General features: G+C 51.4%; 1 protein-coding gene across 2 annotated transcripts; it reads right to left on the bottom strand.

The window, feature by feature from the left end:
- Positions 1 to 1,567: 1,567 nt before the first annotated feature.
- Positions 1,568 to 12,579, bottom strand: SMIM29 (small integral membrane protein 29). Of its 2 annotated transcripts, none has more exons than XM_065403570.1 (6): positions 12,550 to 12,579; positions 11,618 to 11,735; positions 8,861 to 9,049; positions 7,429 to 7,454; positions 6,486 to 6,591; positions 1,568 to 2,660 (listed from the first exon to the last, which is right to left on the bottom strand). In XM_065403570.1, exons 3-6 carry the CDS (start codon positions 8,969 to 8,971, stop codon positions 2,598 to 2,600), a joined length of 306 nt encoding a protein of 101 aa, XP_065259642.1. In that variant the 5' UTR covers positions 8,972 to 9,049; positions 11,618 to 11,735; positions 12,550 to 12,579; the 3' UTR covers positions 1,568 to 2,597. The 2 variants fall into 2 exon arrangements, with proteins under 2 accessions (XP_065259642.1, XP_065259643.1); XM_065403571.1 differs by having other exon boundaries at positions 12,510 to 12,551.
- Positions 12,580 to 17,077: the final 4,498 nt, after the last annotated feature.

Genomic DNA, 17,077 nt, shown 5'->3' with positions numbered 1-17,077 from the left:
TTTCTGGCAGCAAACGGATCCTCGGTATAGTTTTTGGCTAAGGTTGCAGGGCACGTACAGCTCCACACAGGGCAGGTTCTGTGCACTGACCTTGGGATTCCAGAAATACACCCGATGGAAGCAGTGGGACCTTCAAGTCAAAGTCGATTTGGAGGCAGTTTATCCCAAGGTAAAAGAAAAGACAAGCCGACCCAGCCCAGCCAACTGAATTCCCAGGCTAGAAACCCAGACACTGCCGAGTAAAGGCTGCCCTTCTCCAAGAAGGCACCCAAAACCACACCCATCATCTAGATTTTCACTTGTGCCCATCAACACAGCGCAAGCACCTCAGTGAGTAAAGAACTGCAAGTCTGCACGCACAGAGCTGCATAGAAGGTTAGAAACTTGCTGCCCATTACAAGTTTCATTTGGTCAATGGCCACAAATGCTGTGTGCTCATCTCAACTGCGTAGCTCATGGGTTGCTGTCCACATTTTGTTATGGTCACCCAAAGCGCACACACTCGTGTTACACATTCCCTATTAAACTGATTTTGCTACGTGATCATTCCCCACTCCTCCATGAGAGCCTGATCCTGCCAGGGGCTGAAGGCTCCTCCCAGGTGCTCAGGACTTTCACAGGATTGAGCACTACAATTCCATATGGCACCCCTGTTGCTATCATGTCTCCAGACAGGCCTCACAGGCACTAATCACGACAGAGAACTCCCATGAAAACAGCAAAGGCTACTGTAGGGACGAGGCAGCATATTCAGACGCACCTATCTAATGTAACAAACTGCAAGGCCTGTTTTCAAACAAAAGAAGATGGTGAGGAGGCATCTAAAGGGTCAGAGTTAAGGTGATATAGGCACCTTAGTTGAGTGTGCAGCCCTAAATCTGCATTTTCTGGGTTTCTAACATTTGAGGGATTTTTTTAAATTAATGTTCTGGAATGGTTACCATGCATTTGAATTACTAATGTACGCCTGTAACTTCAGCATCTTTGTAACCACGATTGGTTTTAGCTGTCAAGAGCTATGCCATGTAGATCTATTTTTTTTTCTAAGCTCCCCGTCACCCAGTTTGAAGGAGGCAAACAAAAACAGCCTTTTTACTCCAGGAGCTCCTGGTGCAGAAGATGATTTCTCACTGGGTCACAGCCACATGCAACCTGCTTGCATGAAGCACTCAGCATCAGCACCCGTCTCTACTGCATTCAGTGCAGGGATAGTGGAGTGTGAGGAGAGTCCTGGACATAAGGGATTCTCTAAAGAGCAAGCAGACAGGACTGAGCCAAGGACCAGCCTTCCCCCCCCCCCACACACACACACACTCCATGCCATGTCTGGAGAGATCAGTGGACCTGACTTCAGGGCAGGTGGTGGTGAGGTTTCTGTTCTGCTCAGAGGACACAGTACCTTTTCAGTCATGATGTCCCAGGCCCAGCTCTGCAGTTGACAAAGGGTTAACACAACACAAGCTGCACTTCACATGGGTTTTGACTGCTCTAAGCGGAAAGACAGGAACTGCAGATTACAAAAAAAAAAAAAAAAAAAAAAAGATGAGATCTTGCCAGAGATGCTCACATTCACGGTGCCTTTTTATTTACAAAATATAGAGATGAGCTACTATTGAATACAAAAATCATCCACATAGAAAGATCCACCATGTTGAACTATTACAAAGTTCGGTTGTTTTACTATCCAGTAGCTTTTGTGCCAGGAAGACTTCTCCTCCTTGGCAAATACATAAGGCCTCTTGGCTGAATGCAAAGACAGACAGTTTTGCTCTGCTAAACTCACCCTGTTTTTACTGCATAGCCAAACTGTACCCATCCCTGCCCTGGGGTGACTGGAATCAAAGGACTGTTTCAAATGCACCCGTCTGAATGGCCTTTTGCAGGGCTGAAGGAAACATGCTTGCTGTCAGCTATTTCAAGATCGCAGCAAAGGCTCCATTAAACTAGGTCCCCATACAGAGCGAGCAAGAGATACAATAATCAGATTTGTGCATGGGACTGCCCCATGCAAAGTAACACGCCCAGTATGTGCATCGATAGATAGGCAGCATGGCAGGAGGTTTGTTCTCTGTGCAGTCAGCAGATGCATCTGCAATACTACAACTGCGTTGGTTTTAAATGGCTTATACTGAAGGGGAGGCTGCGATAACTGGGTTTATTGGGGCGGAGTCTTTGAGCCACCCAGCGATGGAGTTTCACCAACACACTCTCAGGATCGACAGCCTCTCTTCTGGGCCCGTGTGAAAAGGCTCAGAGGGTTTTATATCCGTAACCAAGAGGAGGAAAGAGCTGTTCCTGGTCAAAACGTGCAAACCCAAGACTCAGCCCATGCCTCCAGTGCTTCGCCGGCGGGAACGCTCAGGGGCAGCACCGTCTGACAGCACTCGGAAGCTAAAGCCGGCAGGGACTACGCCCACCCGCAGTACCTTGTAAAGGGCAGAACGGGGAGAGGGGGGCAGAAGTCGAGCAAAACGGAGGGTGGAGCTTTAAACAATTAACTCCATGTGGGAGGACTTGACGTTAGCACAGAAATCGACAAGAAGGGAGAGGGGTGGAGGTGATTAGTACATCGCCTGGGCACTGGTCTCTGAGCTGCGTTACGCTTTCATGTCCAGGAGCGGAGTCCGATGGGGCTGATATCCACCCCAGCCTCGCATCACCTGCAACAAACAATACATGCTTATTTGCCTTCAAAGTGCCAGGCATCCCCCCCCCCCCCCCCCCCCAAGCTCCCGTGGGCACAAAAGCAAGGTCAGGGTTAACCTCTCGGTCAGATAAGGAAACCAAGGCACGGAGATTAAGCAACTTGCCAGAGGCGTGGAAGGCATCGGGATTAGAACTCGGGAATTCCCAGTGTCCACTGAGGCAGTGAAAAGAAACAAACGCAGTCTGCATCATGAGGGGCTGGTTTTCCTTCCCCGCTCCACGTGTCATGACCTGAAAAATCAGCTGATGCACTGGAAATCCCATACATCAGTCCACAGCCACAGAGGAGAAACTCTGGATGCTGTCTGGCTAGCAAGGAGATAGCGGCAAACAACATTCCTCAACTGCATGTAATAAGAGGCAGCTCTTGAGATGCTGGAGAAGCCAGATCAGCTGGAGTGGTCAGTTTCTCTCATGGAACATGCGTTAAAGTTCAGTTGAAGCCCAATATCACAGGCCCCATTGCCTGCCCAAACCAGTTATTTTCATGAATTCGTTTCCACCACCCTGTAAAATCTACACAATCCTGCAGACCCAAGCCTTCGGTTTGTGCACAGAACAGGCAGAACGTGGGCAAGCACAGGGGAAATGTCCCCAGCACCTTCCCCTGGCCAAAGGATTCAGTCTCTCTGAGCCAGTCAAATCATGGCCTCCGCGGAGTCTGCCTGCAAAAGGGGCCCCAAATTAGCACCACTTGCAGCACAAGTTTGTGCAGCGTGTACACTAGCCCACTCGGAATGGAACTTAGTCTAAACCACTTCATTTCACCGGGGGGCACCATAGCGCTTCCAGAGAGTAAATGCACAGCTTGCTGCTGATCCAGGCAGGATTTGCATCAGCAATCTAGCTCAGAAAGGTGCTATGGGCTGGTTTACATTATGAAGTTAGGTCAATCTAGTTACGTCACTCAGAGGTGTGAGCATAGTTAAGCCAACCTAAACCCCAGTGTAGAATCCTTCAGTCAACCTAGTGCTGCGTACACCGGGAGATAGATAGGCTTAACCATGTCACCCAGCGTGTGGATTTGCCACACCCCTTAGCGACGTAGCTGGCTTGACAATGTTTTAGTGTAGACCTGGCCTTACTAAGAAGGCACAGTAGAAACAGGCAAGGATTAAACCCTTTTGATCTAAATTTCCCTCTAGTTCTGATCTAGTGCATTAGGCTCATGCCTAGGACAACTGGCCTGAACAAGATCACGCAGCTTTGTTGGTGATCATCTCAGTGCTAACACATCCCCAGCAATCAGCCATGCCCCACACACCCTGAGTCACTGACCTAATTTCCACACGGCCGATGTTGTTTATCTACAGCACTTGGCCTCTTCTCAACTCCCTGTCCATCACACCCTTTAAATTAGAGCTTGCGGCCCCACATTTAGGTTTTGTGAAAGCCGGGTTTTTTTTAAAAATTCAATATAATTAAGTTAAAAATTCCCCTGCTGTATTTGCAGCCCAAACACTGCAGCCTTGGGATAGCACGTGAGAACTACAATGGGAAACTGACCTGTTTTCATCATCCAAGTGGAATGAAATGCAAAGCAGTATAAATGGTGGAAAATCAGATCTGGACTTTTGTACAGTTTTAGTAATCTACAGTATTATTAATTCATTTATTTAAAGATGTGATTGTTAATGGTATATGCCCACTTTATTCTGGAGAGCTTTACATTAAATAGTTATGGATTTGTTCTACATATTTCAAGTGCATAATAAAATAATAATAATAATAATAAATGCTTGATTCTTGTATAGGGTTTTTAAACTATAGATCTCAAAGCACATTACAAAGCCTGATATTATCCCCATTTCACAGATGGGAAAACAGTCAGAGAGAAGCGAAGGACACCCGGACAGGTCAGTTACAGAGCTGAGAACAGAACTCAGCTTTCCTGACCCACAATTCAATGCCTTATTCCCTCGGCTGTGCAGCCTCCTTTCACCCAGGGGTCACTGTCTCCACAGGTGTATTTTAAAGGACAGGATGATCAATATGAGGAAGGGGGAAATCTTGTACAGATTTTTACTGATCCTGGTAACTGAAGTACTGCGGGTCAAAGCTCTAGTTACAGCAGATGAAGGAATTTTCAAAACCATGTTTTTAAGAGGCAAGTGGGTATTTCTTAGTATTTTTTTCTGAAGCCAGATTTTTTTTAAATATTCCTCCATTTCTATTCATTGGTTCCCGTTGAGTAACAGCAGTGATATTTAAAGGAACACAGTCAACGTGAATTTCTCTTTTTTTTTTTTAAATGGACCAAGTGGGAAAAAATATCCTGTTTCTGACAGAGCCCCTTTAAAAGGAGTATCTTGTTAAAATCCTTTGAAAAGCAAATGACAAGGTTTTTCTGCTCTCTTGTTAGAGTTTAGGGCTCTTTTCAGCAGAGGAATGCTGCAAACACAAAGGTAACTTTATACCCAGGAACAGACCCAATGAGTTACATGGTAAAACGGTTGCAAGGTTGGGGCCTGACAATACTGAGGAAATCCTTTGAACTGACTACACAGAATGAGCTGCCAGAGAAAGGACTATTCATTTCATATATTCATAGGTTCCAATGCAAAAAAAGGCCATTGTGATTATCACCTCCTGTGTAACACAGACCAGAGAACTTCCCCAGAATAATTCCTAGAGCAGATCTTGTAGAAAAACATCCCGTCTTCACTGAAAAATGATCAGTGCTGGAGAATCCCCCACAACCCTTGGGAAATTGTTCCAATGGTTAATTACTCTCACTGTTAAAAATTTACACCTTATTTCCAGTCTGAATTTGTCTAGCTTCAGCTTCCAGCCCTTGGATTGTGTTAAACCTTTCTCTGCTGGAGTGAAGAGCTCATTGTTAAATATTTGTTCCTCCTGTAGGTACTTATAGACTGTAATCAAGTCAGTGATTCCTTGACCTTCTCTTTGTTAAGCTAAATAGACTGAGCTTCTTGAGTCTAGGACTAGAAGGCAGGTTTTCTGATCCTTTGATCATTCTCATGGCTCCTGTCTGTAGCCTCTCCAATTGATCAACATCCTTCTTGAATTGTGGGCACTGGAGCTGGACACAGGATTCCAGCGGCGGTCGCACCAGTGCCAAATGCAGAGGTGAAACCACTTCTCTGCTCCTACTCAAAATTCCCATTTCTGCATCCCAAGATCGCATTCACCCTTTTGGCCACAGCGTCACTCATGTCGAGCTGATTCTCCACCTCAACCCCGAACTTTTGCTGTAACATGCTGGTGATAGTGATCTCCGCTGTTACCATTAACAATACTAGATACAAAGTTTCCAGACCAAAAATGCGGTTTGCCAAGTTGACAGTGACCCTTTTAAAGTTAGCATTTACAACAGCCCTTAGGACTTCACCTCCAGGAGCAAACTCCCTGGGAGACTACACAGAAACCTGAATCACTCTGTGATTACAGGCCAACAGTGGCACCAAAAGGTTGTTACTTGCCCACATAACTAGCCACTCAAGCACTGATCCAGGTCCTGTGCTCAGACCCCATCCCCCGTGTCTCTTGTACAAGACTGCTGAATGCACAGTGCTCTCCTGGGCAGATCTTCTACAACAGATGATTTAGGATGAGGAACATTGGCCGGAGCAGTCTGGATGCTCGGTAAAGTGCCTCCTCACGTTCTCCTCCGGCAACCCTCCTGACTCACAAGCACGTTACCCCAAAAGCAAACGTGACCGGCGCCGGGGACGACCAGCTCCAAGTGGCATCACACCCACTCATGCCACCCGCCCACAGCCGCTCTCGCGCGTGGCCTCTGGACCCGAGCAGCTCACCTTGGTGTCGTCTGGATCCCCCAGCAGCTCCTGTTCAGTCTCGTGCAGGTCCTCTGCGGGGTCGTAGCTGTACATCGGTAACAGGTGGTGACGTAACCTGTCAAACCTGACACGCGCAGAGACAGGGGACTGCGAGGCTGCTCTGTGAACCCACAGCCCCGCCATGGACCCCAGGGTGACGCTGACAATAGGATCACACGGCCAGCAGAGGGGAAGGGACAGTCACGGGGGCTGAGATTTCCAGAGCCGCCTAGGGGATGTAGACACGTTCCTTGCCTTAATTTGAACATCTAAACAGCTTTGAAAATCTCACCCCAGGTCTTGAGCCCATGGGCCAAAGCCAGCACTCCTTCCTCATTCAAAGCTACCATCTCGCTGTTACCTCACACTCCTCCCCCATCTCTTTGTTCAATCCACCCGCTGTCTCCTCTTACGCTCGGGTCTAAGCTCCTCGGGGCAGCGGAGCGCCTAGCACACTGGGACCGAGCACAACGATGAGTCAATGGGAGTTTGGCCCGTGCAAGGACTGCAGCATTTGAGCCAACAGCTATTGCCACCACAGGTCATAGCCGCACACAAAGGATCTGGCATCACAGAGCCCAGGATCCAAGTCAGGTGGAAGATATTCATTGCCCCAGAAGGTGGACATGGACAGACCAAGGGGACAGAGGTTAATTCTCACTGCACACCCTCCCTTCCCTTAGCACCATTCTTAATCTAGGGGGAAGGCCCTAAATCTAAAGGCACCGAGTGACTACAGCCAGTGAGTTCTCTCCCAGACACACAAAGGCCCCCGTGCTCCCCCGAGTGAGTCTGGATCTATTCTATCATCTCCAGCTAGGCCAGTGCTGCAGATGCTGTATGACCACCCCCTTCTCCAGCCAAAGCAAAAACAGTCTTCCCCTCCCTAACATACCAGCAGCCCCCAGACTCAGCCACTTACCTCCTCTTCTTCTGAATGTACATCATCTGCAATGGGGGGGGGGGAAAGCATGTAGTGAGCAACCACACAGCCCATAGGTTGGCGTTAACATATTTAAAGTGAGTTTGGCGCTAATGAAAGGGGCTGGCCAGCCCTGGAGACCTCCATTTGGATGGCGGCAGCACTATCTTCCCCCCCATAGCATCCCCTGTCAATGGGCCTGGCCAGAGATCTCCAGGCACCTGAGGCCGGATTTTCAGGACAGCTCCACACGCTGGAGGCTGAGCGCTTTGGAGACGCTGGCCCTAGGTGTTAGCGAGGAGTTGGCCACCTAGGAAGAGACTGTTCCAAAGAAGCTCAATCCATGACACTGCCATCAAGCTGCCAGCGTTGTCATCGGACTTGTGATCCGGACACACATTCAGCAGGAAGCGGATAAATCCGCTCATTTCACAGACAGCTGCTGGGTGGCCTGCAAGCAGTACCCATCCAGCTGGCAGAGACGAAAGGCTCTGTACCCCATCACCATAGGCCAGGAAGGACCATTAGAACCATCTGCTCTCTAGGACCTCCTGCACAGGACAGGACAGAGAACCTCACCCAATGAGTCCTGCATTGAGTCCATGCCTTGTGGTCAAGCTAGAACACACTCCCTTTAAAAAATTTAAAAAGGCCATCCAATCCCCTCACCCCATTTATAGTCTACAAGACACCACCCTGGGGATGGGCTTTGGCCCATCATTGCCCACTTACAATGAATCCTCCCTTTACATGCAACCCCTCCGCAGGTCTCCCCTCCTCGATTCGAACAAAACTGTTTGGGGCGCGAGGGTCTCTCGGGTTTTGGTTTTAGATCTGAGCTCTTTGACTGAGCGAACTGCCTGGGCCAGCCCGGCTCTCAGGAGCCAGATATTTGTGGAGGCCACTAGCAACCGAGAAAGAGAGTCGAGGCACTTCTGTGTTTGCATTTAAATGCCCAGTGCCCTCCCAGCAGGAGTGCAATCAGCCAAAGGTCAGAGACAAGAAGCCACCCGGCACTGTACCAACAGTGCAGATTCTGCCAGGCCAGCAGAGAACCGCGCCCTCCTGGATCGCGCTCTCCCCAACTCTTTGGGGACATCAGTGCTGGGGAAAGGCCTCACACGGCCACCCCTCGGGTGGACTGACATCCTCTAGCCACAGAGCAGGGACAGCCCAGGCAGCGGCCACTCAAGCTCACCACACACCGGCATAGGTCAGCCCCAACCTGGAGAGACTGCGTCTAGGGGTGAGAGAGGAGTGCGGTCTCCATGGGGCCCATTCAACCCTTGGTCTCTGCCAGAGCTCCCAACGTGATCCGCACTGGGACCAGCAGCCACCGAGGCGGTTACAACTTTTGGTCAATGCCTGGATTTGAACTAGCGACCTAGAGGATCGCACCATGGGGACTCCCAAACAAAAACAAGTCTCTTACCACCACCACAACGATGCCGATGACGGTGATGAGGAAGAAGGGCACCAGGACGTACCCTACCAAGGAGTCGCTGGAGGTGCCGGCGGAGGTGGGAGTGGTCGTGTTACTCATTGCATCGGAAGCAGCTGCTCGAGGGGAGACAGAGGGGTGGCTCCGATCTTCATCAGGAAGACAACCTCTTGGCTAACCCTCTCGTCCATAAACAAACAATCAGAACAAGATCGTAGATTTAAGTTTAAGATTCAAATCAGTTTCTCCCATTCAGCTGCCAAATTCCAGCTGGGGGTGGGGGGGAAGGATGTGAAGCCCCCAAATTGGTACCACGGCGTATAACGAGTCATGAGACTGACCGTGACATCCGATTCCAGCAGAGGAAACATATTCAAGCCATTGGTATGTAGCCTAGCGGGCTGCTTCAGGCCCCACCCAATGCCCATTAGGGTCAAGGGAAGGCGTAACAGGTAAGGGATCGGATCCTTAGCGTTTAAACGCACTCAGGAGGGGGATGCTTTAAAAAGCTACCCATGCTGCATAGGGAAATGGCACATTTAAAAACAAGCCTGCGCACATCTATTGGGCACTCGCTGAGCATCTGCTTTCCAACGCTTCGCTGCGCTCAGAGAGCACAGCCCAGCCACAGAGCCCAAAGCACCCTGCATCAATAACTTCACCCCCATTTTTGCCAGATGGGGAAAAATGGAGGCACAAAAAAAGGGAGAAGCGATTTGCCCAAGACAGAGTCACGGCCCTGGTGCAAATGTGGGCCAGTCCCCTCTCTCAGTTTCCCCATCTGTTAAAACAGGGACGATGCGCCTCCCTTCACCCTCCTAAGTCCCCGGGCGTGAGGCAGACATCTTGGTCATGTTTGTGAGGCGCTGAGACAAAAGGTGCCAGAGAAGGACACAGCCCCCTGCAGTGCTAGGTAATACCTGCCTGCAACCTGGGCAGGAATTGGAGCCCACACACCTCACCACTGCCTTGTCGTGCTGTTGCATCTACTAGAGAGAGAGGACGGGCCTGTGGTTTAGGCACTGGCCTTCGGGACCTGGATTCAGTTCCCTGTTATGCCACTGACTCCTGTATGACCTTGGGCAAGTCACCCTCTTTGTGCCTCCGTTCTCCACCTATAAGATGGGGATGGTAATGCTTTGTTTCTCCTCCCCTTTGTCTCACTGATTTAGATCGTAAGCACCGTTCCTCACTACATGCACGTACAGCTCCTAGCACACCGGGGCCCTGATCTCACCTGGAACCCTAGGCATTAGCCTGACACCAATAAGAGCGCTAGGCTCAAGGAAATGCCAACACATCTTCACGGCCTCACTGCTCCCACAGAAACGCCCAGATGAGGACGTCGCTTCAGAGACAGCTCACAGCCCCTAGCACAATGAGCCCTGGGTGCAGCGGTAACACAAATAATAATTAACAATGCGCCATTTGGGGATGTAAGAAAAAACAGCCCAGCTCTGTCTCAAATCTCTCCTCTGTGACGCTGGTGCAGAGACCTCCCCCAGCAGCTTAATCCATGAAAGAATCTCTGCCGTAGACAAGTATCTCAGAGCACGAGTTTGCAATACGCAGCACATACAAAAACTCTCTTGAGATGGATAAAGACACACATTGAAATCGACAGCAAAGGCCAGATCTTGGCTTGGGAGCAGACCCCCGAGCATTCTGGAGTCAGGAAACGCCCTGGAAGCCCTTAGCCATGAGGCTGCATCTCAGATGAGCACAATGGGCCTTTATCCGCTACAGGGAATTACCCAAAGACCCACAGCCACAGGGAGCAGCTTGATAGCGTCCTGTGCAGGACTCATCCCAGGCCCCACCACTGTTTATTGTTTGTATTACTGTCGCACCTCATGATGGCCCACGAGCCCATTGTGTTAGGTGTTATTCATCAACAAAAATGGTACGCGCCCCAAAGAGCTTCCAATCCACCATCAGATCTCTCCTCCTTTGTAGGGATGCTGGCAGCCAGTCGAGGGCCAGGTTTGGGGGAAAGGAGGCAGAATGGTCCTAAGAAATATCGTTGTGCTTGGATGCAAACATTCCCCACCGGCAGCCCAAACCCCACAGTACTAGTCTAGGCCATGGCATCATTAATCCTGGTATCCATGATTTACTTATCCCTGCCCCAGCCTGGGGGGATGGAACAGGTGGCCTCTTGAGGTCCTTTCCATCCCTACATTTCTGTGGCTCTCTATCCCCCAGACAGAGCACAGATGGCTTACAAACCTTGAAGGCTTATTTCAGATTCAGGGGGGAAAGCCCAACAAAGAAAGAACAAATGTAAAGTCTGCATGAGGGACAGCACTCAGACTCGCCCTTAAAGCCTATCTGGAACGGACACCATAGCAGACAGGCATGGAGTCTCCAAGCAAAAAAAAAAATTTAGAATTGTAACATCTATCTTATGTACACACCAGACTCATAGGAGTCAGCCTGCATTGTCCAAGCAGAAAAGAAATGCAATGAATAAGGCTCTAAAATCCTGCAACAGGCTCAGCACAAGTATCAGCCTATTGACCCCCTATAGCAGGGATCTGCTGGCAGGGAGCCCATTGCAAGATCAGGGCCTGCACGCATAGTGAGAAATTAGCACTTCGTTATCTATAGGGTTATTGGTACTAAGCTAGGGGGCTTTATCGTTTTTAACCTAGTGGCAGTGTCCCCCTTTACCCGCAGTGTTCTCCATCCCCGTACATATAACGCCCCCTCCCAGGTCTCCCCCCGTTAGTGCATGGCCCTGCTCACCACCAAAAACTCCACAGCGCTTGGGCAGTGTGTGCAACGGCTGCTGCTGGCGAGGCGTCACTCCCGAGACGTGTTCATCACCCTCTCGGGAGGCTCTTCGAAGCCCTACAGCTAGGTCCTGAGGAAGGACAAGCACAGGCTCAAACTAAAGCCCTGCAAGAAAACCCTGCGGGCTCGTGTACAATCCCTGCAGCTTGCTGTGCTTTGCTTGCTACGCTTTCCCCTAACCCATCCTGCTGCAGGCCCCAGAGAGACTCCTGCCTTCCCCTAGTCTGGCCACCCTTCGCTTTCCAGTACCTCGCCTGCCAGCTTCCACTTCTTCTTTACCCCGCTGCACCCCTGCCCCCTCTTCCTTTACCCCGCTGCACCCCCCGCCCCTCTCCCTTTACCCTGCTGCACCCCCGCCCCCTTTCCCTTTACCCCGCTGCACAGCACCCACCCTCGCTTTACCCTGCTGCACCCCCCCACTCCCCTCCCCTCCCTTTGCTGCCATCCCCCACCCCTCTCCCTTTGCCCTCCTGCATCCCCCCTACCCCCTCTCCCTTTACCCCACTCCACCCCTTCCCTTTACCCTGCTGCACCCCCACCTCCCTCCCTTTACCCCGCTGCACCCCCTCTCCCTTTACCCCACGGCACCCCACCCCTCTCCCTTTACCCCGCTGCACCATCCACCCCCTCTCCCTTTACCCCACTGTCCCCCCCCTTTACCCTGCTGCACCCCACCCCTCTCCCTTTGCCGCCACCCCCAGACCCTTCCTTTGCCCTGCTGCATCCCCCCTCCCCAAACCTGCCGGCTCTCCGTTTGCTTCCCCCTCAGCCCCCTCTCTTTGCCCTGCTACATCTCCCCGGCTTGTTGCCCCCCCTCCCTTTGCTACTCCCCTCCCGTCCCCACCTTTGCTTGCCACGAGCTCCGGGCAGCGCCAGCCCCTTACCTGCCGCCCGGCCCCGCGCACCCCCTCCTCGCCCCACCCATCCGGAAGGGCCCAGAGGCGCGTGACTGACAGCCGGCCGCGGCGGGGCGGGGCCTCAGCCGGGCCCGGGCAGGGGGCGGAGCCGGGGCCGGGCAGACAGAGGCGGCTGGTGCAGCGGAGAGGCGGCAGGGGGCAGCAGCTGCTCGCATCCCGGCCAGGGGCGAGCCGGCCAGCTAGGGCGGAGGGATCTGGGGCAGGGAGGAGGAGGAGGAGGAGGGAAGGGATGAAGGCCCGGGTGAGGGGCTGTTGCCCCAGTAGCCCTGCAGGGGATGGGAAGGGTTTGCAGTGGGGCAGCCCCCCCTGGAGGTGCTGTCAGGTTCACACCAGCTGGGAGCGCCCCATCTGCCAGGGTGCTGCCCTCCCCCAGGCCAGCTGCATCTTTGGGGGTGCGGGGGGGTCTTGCCATGGGGAGAAGGGGCAGCATGTGGCTATAGCAGCCGCACAGGCACTGTCTGCCCAGGGCCCTGGCAGCAGCCAGCTGGCCCTGCCGCCGCGGCAGGGGGCATTGAGGGTGCCATTCGGCGCACCATGCCATGCAGGCTTCTCCGGGGCAGGGCCCCTCGTTCCGCTGGGGCTGCTGCTGCCTAGCCCGGGTTAAAGGTCCCATCCACCACCTCATGAACTCAGTGCCATGAGGGCATGGTAGGCGTCCCAGGGCCACGGGCATTCTGTAGGCACCGGCACTGATGGCTGCACTGCAGACATCGATGGATCTTGCTCCCACACCCTTGCTTCTGCACTCAGGCTCAGATACTGTTGCGGGTCCACTGGCGCCCCACTACCACCCAGCTCGGGTCAACATCCTGAGACTGCTCCATGGGAGGGATGAGGGGAGATAACTCACCCCACAATAGCTGGAAGGCATCTGAGATACCTCCATGGCCACAAGGAGGAGAAAACCAGGGATCTCCTGGGAGGAGCTGAACTTTCCTATTTTGGGGAAGGATGGGTAGAATCCAACAAAGACTTCAGGGCAGACATAATGGAGAAGCTTTAAATGTCCCTCAACTGCAGCTCTTCCACCCCGTTCTCAGCCAACTGGCAAAGGCCATAGGGCAGCAGGGTACCCCCAGCAGGCTCTGAGGTCACATCCTGTGTCCTAAAAAATGGTCTCCAAGGCCCAGTGCCACATACAGCCCAATAGTCCATGAGGTTCCATATCATGTCTCCAAAGCCCCGTAGCACATATCACCTCAGTGCTCTGTGCCCACCTCTAAGCCTCCTCGCTACAGAAACTAGTACCGCATCCTCAGATCCAGCTGCAACACAGTTGTGTCCAGCCCAATTAACACATGGTTTGGCCGTGTAGCATCCATGGTCCCTTAATCGTGGACCCTGTGAACACCTTGTTCGGTCCCTTCTATACCCTGCTTTAACTACATCAGGTGACTATCGTGTTATCACCAGATCCTGTAACATGAGAGATGCTCACAGCACAGATCCAGGAGCCTTCAATGGCCCAGAGCTAAGTCTGCCATCGCCTCCTCCTGAGAGCTTGGGGGCAGAGCCAATTTTGGGCTCATTTTTTCAAAAAGCTGAGTGCCCATAACTCTCGCTGAAGTTAATGCAGGTAGAGGGCTCTATGCACCTTTGCAACTCAGGCTAGTACAGAGCTCATGACAGCAAAGCCACAGGGGTGCCTTTCTCATACTCGCAATCAAGGAACGGCTGAGTTGAATCAAAGACGGTGGCTGAAGTCTTCAAACTTGGGTGCTTAAAATTGTGTACCTAAGTCCTTATCTCAGCCCCATGACTGCCACTGAGTTGTGGGGTGTTGGGTGTCTCTGGAAATCAGGCCACTTATTTGGATGCCTCGATAGGGATGTAGGGACCTCACTTGAAACTCCCCCGTCCCCGGTCACCATGTTGTGACTCTTCTCTTTGGATACCCCATTGAGTGGAATTCTGGCCCTGCCGTTCAGACTGGGCTGGGTTGCAGTATCCTTGGGAGACGGAACTCTCTCCTTGATTAAAGCAGCATTCAAAGAGTCCACGGCAGTGGGGAGGAGGCCGCCTGCCTCTGGCAGCCACCGCATTGCGCTACGCCCGGGCTTGCCAAGTCTTTCCATTTGAAATCCCAGGACGTGCCAGTCTGATGTTCCCTGGATGTTCCCTGGACATTCCCTGTCCCTGTGCGTGTGAGAGACCTGCATGCCGAAGAGAGAGCAGATCCTCCAACATCCCCAGTATGTTATCGGCCTTATCCCACAGGGAGATGTCTCCACTCTTCACATAGCACTGATTGGCTCCTGGCCAGATGCTTCAAAACCTACATGTGCACAAGGCACAGAGCCAGCCTCAAGGAATCTGTAGTCAAGGCAATAGCTCTGGCAAGCATAGGCAGGACATGAAGAGCAACTGTGGAATGGGAGGAAGCATAGTCTTGAGGTTAATGCAAAGGAGAAGTGGGTTAAAGTCAGGGCACTTGGGTTCCACCTCCCCAGCTCTGCCAGTGACTGCCTGTGTGACACGCCATCGCTGTGCCTCAGTTTCCCTATGTGTTAAATGGGGATGATACCTCCCTCGCTTTGGGGTGTCCAAGGTGGTGGCATGGTCTGAGAGTTTGTCTCAGTCCTATCTACTTTGCAGAGCAAACCGAGTTTATCCATGTGGGAGGACTACTGTGTTACAGATTCTAGACAGAGATTACAGTGTAGACAGGACCGTGTCAGTTGGTTATTCTGACCTGAACGTGCATGTCAAGAAGGCAAACACAGCGCTAACAGGTCTGAATGGAAATGCCATGTGTCTTCTCGAGCAGGTTCAAATGCACCCACCATAGAATCATAAAAGCAACAAAGAGTCCTGTGGCACCTTACAGACTAACAGATGTATTGGAGCATAAGCTTTCGTGGGTGAATGCCCACTTCATCAGACGCATAGAATATCAGGGTTGGAAGGGACCTCAGGAGGTCATCTAGTCCAACCCCCTGCTCAAAGCAGGACCAATCCCCACAGGCACACACCGGGCATGGCTTATGAGCTCAGACACCCACACAGGGCTACGTGCAACCTATGGGGGGGGAATTCAGCCTGAGGCCCAGGCTCCTTGAAAAGTCTGCATGCTCCACAACCTATGCACCCGTGGCTTAAACCTGTCCAGACCAGCAGGGGTCTCTGTTCTTCTGAGCTCTTTTGATCCTCTCTCATTTGCCAGGCCAGACCCTCAACGGGCATAAATCCACTCCCATGGAGCGCCACAGATTAATCCCAGCTGAGGCGCATGCTTTGTCAGGCCTCATGTGCTTAAAGCAGTGTGTGGATGGGATGATAATTGACATTTAAATACAGGCATGGCCCCAAATTCGATGTCAAACTTAAGATGCGGAAGTGGAAAAAGCTGACACTGTTATGGAGGCGGAGGGTTTAAGAGTAAGAAGAGAATTATCGTTATACATGAAAACAGCAACAGCTAGGAAAGGATTCTAAAAGGACCATATACCTAGGCTTGGCAGAATTTGATTTTTATTTTCTTATAATTTCGACAGATACAATGGATGTTTATTTTTAAGCATTTTCTTATCAATTTACATTTTCACAGTTACATGAAATTATGGGGGCGGGGGGGGAGAGGCAATATTTATTTAATGACAATAGGCACTGCTAGTCAAAGTTAAAGCTTTATAACCATTAAAGCACTAATTATCAACAGCACATGTCAAAATATACCAAGTAAATATCCTGAAATCAATCCCCACTAAGTTCCCGAGCAGCATTTTCTTTACTTTGCCTCACTGTACATTGTGATTATGGTGGATGGAAATACTGTTTCGTGGGTTTGTGTGTGTACGGTGGAATCAACCTTTACCAACATTGATCAATAAAATCTAACCCTTCCAAGCTTACATAGAGCTATTTCAGACACCACATCGTTAGCCTGGGGAACTCACTGCTGCAGGGTATGAGAGAGGCAAATGGTTTAGGAGAATAGAAAAAAAATAAGGCAGAAGGAGCCTGACTCTCGGCTGCCCTGCTACCATTCGGATTGGCTAGTGCCTTTCAGTCACTTGTGAATGAACAGCACTAGAATAACAACAGCATCTGCAGGCACTGTAGCCAAGATGACCAGACTTTCCGTTCTCATGCTTCAAGGCATAAGCTGTTCTCCAACTGGGTCAGGGTTCCCTTTGGGATACAGTATATTGGACCACTGGTCTGGTGCCTTGTGTTTATTTCCCCCCCACACCTTCCTTTGAAATATCTGGGAGATGCTGCTGCTAGAGACAGGAGAGCAGACTAGACGAACTGTTGAGCTGCTCTGAACATTACTGGAAACTGTCCCTGCAACACAAATCGCAGCATCAGCCATCACTCCCTCCCTCCAGCTGTCTTCGGGGTACGTTGCAGAGACTGGCTGCTTCTACCAGCAGCTGCCTAGTTTGCATGGTTCTTGCAAACTGTTGCTTTCCTTAACACGCACACAACTTTGCAACCTTCCCTACCTGCAGCGTCACAGGTAACCAAAGGGAAAATGGACAAGACTAGCTGG

This window comes from Emys orbicularis, chromosome 4 (assembly GCF_028017835.1).
Source record: "Emys orbicularis isolate rEmyOrb1 chromosome 4, rEmyOrb1.hap1, whole genome shotgun sequence".
In the NCBI taxonomy this organism is placed as follows: domain Eukaryota; kingdom Metazoa; phylum Chordata; order Testudines; family Emydidae; genus Emys; species Emys orbicularis.
This window is presented reverse-complemented; position numbering and strand designations above follow the sequence as displayed.

Excerpts from the sequence above, each read along its gene's own strand:
- SMIM29 (XM_065403570.1), bottom strand. The coding sequence starts at position 8,971 with ATGAGTAACACGACCACTCCCACCTCCGCCGGCACCTCCAGCGACTCC. Across the intron at positions 6,592-7,428 it reads TACATTCAGAAGAAGAGGAG|GTTTGACAGGTTACGTCACC; the intron begins GTAAGTGGCTGA and ends TGCGCGTGTCAG. Across the intron at positions 2,661-6,485 it reads GGGATCCAGACGACACCAAG|GTGATGCGAGGCTGGGGTGG; the intron begins GTGAGCTGCTCG and ends TGTTTGTTGCAG.